The sequence below is a fragment of the Penaeus monodon genome, chromosome 26 (genome assembly GCF_015228065.2).
Source record: "Penaeus monodon isolate SGIC_2016 chromosome 26, NSTDA_Pmon_1, whole genome shotgun sequence".
In the NCBI taxonomy this organism is placed as follows: Eukaryota; Metazoa; Arthropoda; class Malacostraca; order Decapoda; family Penaeidae; genus Penaeus; species Penaeus monodon.
This window is the reverse complement of record NC_051411.1, coordinates 22,974,792-22,984,791: the sequence shown is the minus strand read 5'-3', so window position 1 is coordinate 22,984,791 and position 10,000 is coordinate 22,974,792. Positions and strand designations below refer to the sequence as shown.

The window sequence follows — 10,000 nt, the reverse complement described above, 5'->3', positions numbered from 1 at the left end:
TTGCTTGGGGGTGGTGGGGGCAGGTGGTTAGACTGACTGGTATTTGGACGCACTGCCCAAACTCCCTCAACACTCATTCCTACATTCACTGCACCCTGCCAATCACAGAATAAAAATGAGAAATGACAAGAGAATAAAAATTGAGAAATGACAAGAGAATAAAAATGAGAAATGATCAGCAACAAAACTTACTTCTTAAAATAACCATACATAGTTTGAATAAACATTTACTCTGATTGACTTCTAACTAAATTGTTTAATCCAGGGGTTCTCAAACCTTTTAACTTGTCAAACCCAATCGAATTTCATTTTTTTTGTTGAATCACTATCCTCTGATTGAAGGAGAGAAAAAAATAATGAATAGTAGTAGCAGTAGTTGAAATACAGTATAATGAAAAGGAAGTAGTATGTCTGCTACACACAATTTTCAAGTTTAAGTCACAACAATCAATTCACAGATGAATTAAGAACTGGGAGTGTACTGGCTCAGGCCACACCTATAGCCATCATTAATACTGACTCATCACACTGGGTACAACTAGGTGTCATGACGTGCTAGAGCGAGTCAAGCGGAAAGTTCCATTACATGTAGTACTCCCTGGCCAAATGGCAGTACAGTTGCCAGAAGTTACCGAAGTCTGTGAAACAGAGATTTCTGATACCGTCATTATGGGGTTAAAAGCATTCTATCGGTCTCCTATTCTTCATGTTTTTATGAATTATCGAGAGTTTAAAATTGGAGGCTTGAGTGGTCTCTTCATTCAACCCCCAGTAAACATTCACTATCCCCCTGGTTATTCAACATTCTTTCCAGCCCTACCTCATCTCTTTAAGTTGAAGAAAACACTTCTCTCTTTTTGGTTTCTTTAGTAGAGTGTCTACATAAATATTTAATAAAGTTCTATTAAAGGTATGATGAACAGTACAAAATGTTTTCTATATCTAAATGATAAGAAAGATTATGATATAATTATACCAAAACAGGAATTTACAGAAAGGTTATAAAGAAAATTTGCATGACATTCTAAATGTGAAAGCAAAGTATCTTAAATCTCTGGATATACCAACAAAAAGATTAAATAGTCAATTCAGCAAAATTTCAATTTCACGTTATAATTGAAATAACAGAAAAAAAAAACAAGGAAAGTTCAAGAATTGTGCATACCTCAAACATACATACCTATCAAAAACAGTTTAATTAATAAAAAAAAATATGAGATATTTGTCTCTCTCACACATATACGAAACTTGATAAAATGACCATTCATACTTACAGCAAAAGGTGGAAATGCTTCTCTGGCAGGACTCTCATTATTTCTGTAGTTAGTAGAATTTCCACGGCCCACTCCTCTATTTGAGTAGTTTCTAAAAGGAAAGAAAACTTTTCTTTAACCAACTGTTTCCCACAATGTATGATATTCTCTATTTCATTGTTATACAGGTGTAAGCACATCCATGCTCCCTTGGTATTCATAAACAATATCCAACAAAATTGGGCAGTGATGCTTCACACCATCTATCCTTGGCCAACCAAAGGTGCAGCCAAATTTCCTCCTGGGGTCACTTCATCACTTGACCTTGACTTGTGCTTCCTTCTACCCTATTATGCTTCCTGCCAAAGCTATCTTCCCACATCATTTATCCCACTAACGACAGGCATTCCACTGGTGCAAATGACCACTGCTGAGCATCTCATGTGTAGGACACTGTTATTCCTGGCGGTCAGCTGGGTGTCTCACCCGCGACGAAATACAATGGACCTCAGTGATATCTGTTACGTCTACATGGATAGTTCCAAGTCTATTTCTAAGATTATTTCTTATTGCACACTTAAAAATAGTTATATTATGAGATCATATAATGAAGATGTGAAGTTACTATTTTATTTTACCTGGTTTTTGAAGTCATATAAGGATGGAGGAAGTAGGAGAGTTTACTGTTGGAAATAATTCAAAAGCGCCTTCCTAAATGTCCACTGAGTATAACCTTTCTCCAAAAGTTTTGTGCACTCTGAATGAGTCATTCCTGTCACTCCTGCTGGTAGTTGTATTTTCAAAATTTTCCCATGATGTGAGTCATATCACCTAGATTGACTGGGCTGAGCTGGAATGCTGGCTTTGAATATTGAGAAGAGGTGATCTACTTGTTTTTACAATTTTTTTTTTGACTCCTCTCTCTAGTCATTGTAGTAAAGAGGCTAAATCCTAACCACTCATACCTCCCTCTATCAGCAAAATTAGGCCTGCACCTGAAGGTTACGGTGCTGACAGAACCTTCACACACAGATATGCAATGGCATTCACCGAAGACAAAGAAAAATTTGTAAATGATTGTTTGTCTCTCTGTCTCTGTCTCTCCCTCTCCCTCTTGCACGCATGCATGCGCATGCACATACTCACACACGCACACGCACACACACACACACACACACACACTCATGCATTCGGTAATCACATACTTATTATAACTAGACTGAGATCCTTGCGGTGTCCTCGAACGGGGTGAACTTCCATGTGCTGAAGGACTTCCTGCACCTCGTCCTCTCATCCCTGTACTGCTTGGTGGTGTCTGCAGAAATGCAATTTTATGGTTAATTTATGTGGTATAAACATCTTTCTAAAAATTTTAGACCATATTCCTCCTCTTCATCTTTTATTAATCAATTTTTTTTTTAAATGGATATGTTACATTAATATTATCAATGTATACTTTATAACTTACGTCTTCATATTCTATTTAAGTAATTAATTTTTGTGCTTTGAAAGCATATTTGGGTGATTTTTTTGCTTTGCATGATCTATTAAAGTACTTATTTTGACCACACTCAATAATTGGATATAATGAAACAAATGCACCATTCTAATATTCTACTGTACAGTGACTGTAAAATACATTGCCAGTGATGTAGAAAGTAGAGTAATGGAAGTAAACCGACATAGCTACAGAAAGTGCAGGTAGGCAAGGCTAACTAGGGAAATGACAATAATTTAAAGGAAATCACCAATGTTAAAGTGAGTTACATCATTAATAGCAGACACATCACAAGTTACATGAGAATGAATAACTTTTTAATTTAACCCACTGGATCCAGTTGCGTCACGGCAATCACATCACCAAAAAATCCAGGCATTAGGCTTACGTGACCAGCTGCCCTGCTGGATGGCTATTTGTAGGGGGTGCATGCGAACACAAGTACATGGTGAAAAGACTGTCTCCTAATTGTCAAGTTATTTACTCTTTTAACTCGTAAGCATTTATAGCCTTTTGGCTGCTTTCCAATGTCCATATTTGCCATTTGATTATCTAGATAGAAATATATTTTTTTTTCTTTGCAGACTCCAATCATCTCTCTAGGTAGTCTTCAACACAGTGCAAGAAAAATAAAACTATGTACCACTATACTACTTTTGTAATTTTTTTTTAATGTAATATCTAATTTTCTGTAATACAACCAGAAATACAATTCTGAGTGTGGAAATGGCGTCCTCCATGGAGCCCGCGCTCTTCTAGTCACCACTCACGGACATTTCATTCTACACTCCTACATCAATGGGAATAATGCAAAATCGCGAAATGAGAAAATAAACTTCTCAATGGGTTTCTGCACTCACGGCAAGTCTTTTTCATCACCCAAGCCACAGCCGCAATGCTCACGATGGCAGGTCCGTGTCACCTGGTCTACAGCCAGATTTTCCCGTGACAGTATGTTCACATTACCTGCCCCTCAACCCAGATTTTTTCATGCAGTGATGGTCATGTCACTGGGATCCAACGGGTTAATCTTTCAGCTTAAAAGTGAAAAAATCTTTGCCTCTATTCCACTGACAAGTTTCCAGACCATATGAGGTTTCTCTGGTAATTTTTTCACAGACCAGTCATCTAATTACCTCCATTTTTTTTTTTCTTCTTCTTCTTTCAAATTACCAAGTTATGAATTTGAATTTAGCAAGTCATTTGTGATATGTAGCTGATATCTTATATAAATTTTATCAAAATCTACAGGAAAATAAAGAAATTGGCAATTTCCAGTGATGGTCCCCTTAAGTAACTGACTTGCCACGAGTGAACAAACCTCTTGGAGTGTAAATAGACTTTGTGGACATTTAGGAAGGGGCTCTGGCCTTACTCTTGTCAGTAACCATGTATCGACTATACCATTGGTGAGCCGTGACTGGAACAGTGTCTGCTTTAGGAAGGACAATATTTCCTAGGGAAATGGGGTCTGTGTCAGAAAAATGGTCTATTACTACAATGTGGATACAGCATACCAATTGACATACATACACATTGGAAAATGTGTGCACCTGGCCTGCAAGCCACACACACCAGAAAGAGTGGTCAGCAAAGCCTAATGCCAAGATTTTAGGCCATATGTGGTCTTGCTTGCTTGAGATTTGCGAAGTTCTGGCTTCACCCAGGCCTTTCACTTATGGCCCGGCTACCATGTGTGGTCACCAAAGCACCCAGATACAAGGGATTAATCTCCTTATGACTCATTACTATCTTCAGTTTTCATATAATTTTCTAGGCTTCCTCATATCCATACGGTAAAATCAAGAGACAATTTCTTTTAATGCAAATATATCCCGTTATTGTCGGGTCACGTGTAGACACGTCATAGAAAACTGGTCTCTCGGCAGGGCAAACTTGTACGCGCGGCGACGTGCCAGAGCGAGTGGAGCGGGACGTTCGGCTTAAGGCAGCGGACTCCCGCACCCACTGTCAGGCCGTTGCCACATCTCACTAGATTTTAATTGATTTCAGTGAGTTCTTATGCCCGTCAATAAAAGGATATTTAACCCACAATGACAGTATCAGAAATCTCTGTGTTACTGACTCTGGAGGCTTCTGGCAACTATCCTGCCGTTTGGCCCAGGAGTCTATTACGTGCAGCGGAACTTTCCGCTTGGGGTGCTATAGTGCGTCATGATGCCTATGACCGATGATGAATTGTTTTATTATATCGGCTATAGGCGTGGCCCAGCCGATACGAGTTAAGTACCTCCTACAACGATCCGACTTTATAGATAGATAAAATGTGTTAGTATAGCAATGGGAACCACTCAGTCAATGTAAGACTTACCCTAAAATCTCTTGGGGAGGGGGGGGGGGATAAAATAAATAAATAAATACTAACACAGTTTAACCTATGAGAATGAGGAAATATTTTGCAGACATGAACTTACAGATGGGGAGGACGGAAGGGATTGGTTCCAATAATTTTTCAAGATCAGCAAACAATCTACCAAAATGAAAAAATTATGTAGCCAAAAAGTCATACACCACAGAAGTCAAGTTTGCATATACTTTCAAATGATATAAAAGGGTCTAAAGACCAAACAGTAAATGTTTCATGGTGAGCTGTGTGATCCTTAGCTGCAACAGTAATGGGATTTTCTCACAATGCTTAGTATGGGAATACAGGTTTTAATCTACTAAAGATATGAGCTAAGGGTGTGAAGATCTGTAAAACTTTACAGTACCGTCCAAAAATGTGAGTTGTGGTAAATACCTAAACCTAGATCATTTACATACTTTGGTTTAGGCTTTGGTTGTAGTTCCTATTACTTCACCAATGATATTTATCAAAATAAATCAATTTTGTTATATAGATTTCATTTCATGACAAGGTCTTGGCTTCTAGGATACTCTCATCTGATAGACCTCACAAATTTTAACTGAGTGGTTGGAGTGGAGAGGAAAGGAGGAGGAGGAGGAGGAGGGAGAGAAAGAAAAAAGAAAAAGAAAGAAAGAAAAAGACATACTAATAAGAATGACAGTAGAGGTACTTCAAATGTTCATAGTACTAGATAAAGAGATTTTTTCTAGTTGGTCAATGTATACTGAAATTACAATTTTTAATATTTTAACCCAATGCAAAAGCCCTCTCTCCCCGGCTATTCATAGTGACCTGGGCCCCTATAGTGCTGTGTCGGCACCATAGTATGTGTGGCATGGCATGCAATGCCCAGGGAAAACGGGACTGGCGCACCATGGCATGTATGCACTTGACACTTAGAATATAGTCCAGGCATGCCATTGCATGTACATACATGCCACATGACAGCAAAGGGTTAATAAACAAGATGCAAATACAAATGTCCTATTTTACAGAACTAAAAGTCTGCAAGAGCTAAGGAAAATAGGTATATTACCAGGCAATGCCTAAACTCTCCTGACTAAGGAATGACAATATGTGGAAAGGCATTGTCTGTAACCACTAAATATCAGCAGTAGAATTTCCTATTGTCATTCTTGCTAGTATGGACATACCTGTTAGTTGGCTATAGCTCCTACTGTCTTGGCCTTGGATGATGGGCCCCCTACATGACTGACTGATATAAACTTACACAATATCTTAAAGAAGTATTGATGGGGATAAATGTTAATACCTCACGGGACTGCTTTCCTCCCTTCTTCTTGCTCCTCGTCACAGCTGTTAAAGATGATCAAATGTGAAAACAACATCAGCAGCAAAATTGCCAACCTTCAATGCTATTTTGCCAAACAAATGCAACTGTTGCTTTGAGGGAAAGGATATTTACATCACCACAGTGAATTTGTATCAATACATAAATGCATGAAAATTTTGAGATGTGGGTTATTGCAACATTTGGCAACTTGTGTTGTTCTTGTGCACCTGGCAGCATTTGGGAAAGATTGTGCTTTTGCCTATGACTGTATATACTATCAAAATATTATTAACAGATAAATTCCTCTGACACTACAAACCATAGATTTCATACAAAATAAAAGTTTTCAAGCGAGACAATAAACTGATCAATATTATGTAAGATCACACTAATGAATGAGGGAGTATCTAACAAATAAAAGAGAGTATCTACATATAAAACCACAAAATGAATGATGAACAGATAAAACAATTTTAAGTGTAATTCCTTGGTCTTGCCTTGTTGCACACTTGCAAAAAGCATTTAATTTTTTATCAAAACCAATTTTGTTCTTCAATATTTGTAAACTATGAATTTACATATCAGGTAGAAGATACCTTTACTTACTTCAATATGATTACATAAGGAATTTAAAACAGTGGTCAACTTCAAAAAGTATACATGCCATAGAGATAAGAAAGAGAGAATAGGAGAGAGAGAGAGAGAGAGAAGAGGAGAGGGAGAGAGAGGGAGGAGAGGAGGAGAGAGGGAAGGGGAGAGGAGAGGAGGAGAGGAGAGAGAGAGAGAGAGAGAGAGAGAGAGAGGAAGAAGAGAGAGAGAGAGAGAGAGAGAGAGAGAGAAGAGGAGGAAGGAGAGGGAGGAGGAGAGGGGTAGGGAGGAGGAGGAGAGGGGAGGGAGGGGGAGGGGAAGGGGAAGGAGAAAGAAGGGAGGGAGGGGAGAGGAGGAGAGAGGAGAAGAGAGGAGGAGAGAGAGAGAGGAGAGGAGAGAGAGGAGGGAGAGGGGAGGAGGAGGGGAAGGAAGGGAAGGAGAAAGAGAAGAGAAGAGAGGAGAGAGGAGAAGAGGAAGAATGATAGGAGGGAGGGGGAGGATTAAGAGAAGAGAGAGTTGAGATGAGACACCAGGAGTCATGATGGAGACGATGATGGGGATGGAGAGAGAGGGAGAGGAGGGAGTTCAAGGACATAGAGTACAAGGAAGAGCAAAGAATAAGTGAAATAAAATAAAGAGAAAAGAAGAAGAGATAGAAGAGAAGAAGCAGAGAAGATGATGGAGAAGTGCAGATCGAGAGAGAAAGACTACTGATATTTCAGATTCTGGTAGGCAGAGTGATTTCTATTATAACCAGACAAGTTTTTGTAATTTGCTATCACCCCACCCCCAGTGCTGGCAGCTCCATTGTTGGCTGCACCCTGTTGCATTTGCGCGTGCCATGGTGACCGAGGTGGAGAGGGTGGTACCTTTTCTAAGGACTCATATGGTACCTTTAACCTGTTGAAGAGCCAAATGTTAATAAGCTCTGAAATAAAATTCACACCGAGGAAAAGACAGAAATTATAAAAATGAATCTGCATGGAAGTTTATCTCTTTGACTAACCTGCTGCCAATTTCTTCAATATAAACATCTACTGGTCCCTTGTTTTCAGACATCTCTTGTATATGGCCACGATAAACATCCACTCTCTCCTCAGTTGCTTTTCCCATATTTCCTTCCCCACTGCCTGTGAGAGAATATGAATAGTATGCAGATATTACTTCTGATTTCTTAAGAGCTTAGAGCTTAAATCTATATCCAACATGTAAAAGCAGATGATATATTAAGTGAAAAGACTAGAGTACTATTACCCTGCCGGGTGGCTATGTGGGCCTTCCGCAAGTCTTCCACTTCTTGACGGTTTGGTAATAATTCTAATTTGATCAGCACCTTTACACCTGCTTGAAATCCATTGCTATCAAAGGGACCATAACGAGCTTCTGTACGTGGAGAAAAAAAGAAAGAAAGAAAGAAAAAAAAAGAACACAAGAATAGCTTAAACCAAGTTTTTTAGATTTTCATAAATCATGATAGGAGTGGGGGGTTTACAAATGCACCTGCACCTTCCATGTCAATATCCCAGCCTAGGTGCTATAACAGACAGTAACTTATATGAATGTTTGTATAAATTTAACAAATGTAAAAGGAATAACAATAATTAAGCTGGTGTGGCATTTCTCACCTCTCCTAACAGTGTTCCAGGCATCATACTCAATATTTCGATATATGTCAGGATCTAGAGATTTTGCAACTTTATATGGGAATGGTGGGATGCCATGGGCAAGGAGACCTTTCACATCATCTGGATGGATGTCTTCTAAACTAAGTCGTTCTTCTGTACTGGTGCTGAAACAAGACATTTAATAGAGAAATTAGTGACTTCATTAATACATTTACACATAGGTTGAAAGTTAGAGAGGATGAGAAGAGGAGAGGGAGAGTGAAGCATAGTACATACTATATACTTAATATGGCAAAAGAAGACAAGCAATCCTACTTGACTTACTTTTTATCACCCTCATCTTGACTATTATCTCTTGATACACTAGTTCCCAGTATTTTTTCCACAAGGGCACCTATCTCTTTCAGTTCAGCTGAATTCGCTGAATCTCTTCTAAGGGTTGCATATTCTTTGTCATGCAGCATTGTGTCAACTGCTAGCCTTACATCCTTTAGTTTAAAAACTCTTGAGTATAGTATGTCATACACAACAGCTGTGGATGAAATATTTGTTTAAGCAAAATGTCAATTTTGGAAACCTCATTCTATATAATTACACTATGATTCTATAAACAACTTGAGAAAAATAATTGCAAATAAATAAATGACTACAGACAACTTGAGAAAAATAACTGAAAATAAATGACAAATAAAGGTAAGCAGTAGAATAGGATGTTCAAATGTGTGCAAAATAATCTAAAAAATTTGGAGCAAAACTTTTAAATTTTGATTCTCAACTTTGTTTTTGTTCATTCTATATAAAGAGCAAATATGCCCAAAGGACCATGAGGAGAAAAAAAGAAAAAAAGAAAAATGAAAAAAACAAAAGAAAGAAAGAAAGAAAGAAAAAAAAATAATGACAATAGTAGTAGTAATAATAATAAAAAAAATAATAATAAATAAATAAATACATAATTATAATAATAATAATAATAATAATAATGATAATAACAATAATAATAATAAAAAAGAAATCTCCAGTCATACACAAGAAAAATTATATTCATTCCACTTGAACAAGACATACACTGGCAAAATCCTCGAGATGAAGCATGATCTTTTTTGTACACAATGTCATAGTGGTTCCCATTGGTAAAACTGAGCATAAGAGTTCTGGGGTGATCATAATCTGTAGCTTTGCAGGGTGCTCTTCCAATTCCTTGGTAAATGAGGAAATCGACCCTGAAAGATGACAGAGTAATCAATGAAATTAGCTAACAATAATCATTTTGCCTTTACTTTTTTTTAGATACAAAATGTTTGTATATTACTTCACCAATTATTTGACATCTAACAATAATCAAATTTTGCCTTATCATTTTTTTAAAAGTTGTTT

The 10,000-nt window shown here is 37.7% G+C and overlaps 2 protein-coding genes across 7 annotated transcripts in view; both read right to left on the bottom strand.

Annotated features, from left to right (window-relative positions):
• Positions 1-6,453, bottom strand: part of LOC119589995 (trithorax group protein osa-like) — a gene marked incomplete at its 3' end in the record, with an annotated part of 39,492 nt that extends 33,039 nt beyond the window's left edge. For 3 of the 6 annotated variants that reach the window (XM_037938699.1, XM_037938700.1, XM_037938701.1), the window contains 4 exon segments: positions 1-95; positions 1,275-1,365; positions 2,459-2,568; positions 6,351-6,453. The exon segment at positions 1-95 is cut by the window's left edge and continues 73 nt beyond it. In XM_037938699.1, coding sequence (XP_037794627.1) covers positions 1-95; positions 1,275-1,365; positions 2,459-2,547 — 275 coding nt within the window. 6 annotated transcript variants of the gene reach the window in all.
• A 1,255-nt stretch (positions 6,454-7,708) lies between these two features.
• Positions 7,709-9,846, bottom strand: LOC119589620 (protein ovarian tumor locus-like; the record flags this gene model as incomplete). The annotated part of the gene is given in 6 exon segments (XM_037938214.1): positions 7,709-7,901; positions 8,008-8,131; positions 8,256-8,384; positions 8,627-8,790; positions 8,951-9,158; positions 9,692-9,846. Coding segments are annotated over 6 exon segments (973 nt in total), but the record flags the coding sequence as incomplete, so codon positions are not given.
• Between the last annotated feature and the right edge of the window lie 154 nt (positions 9,847-10,000).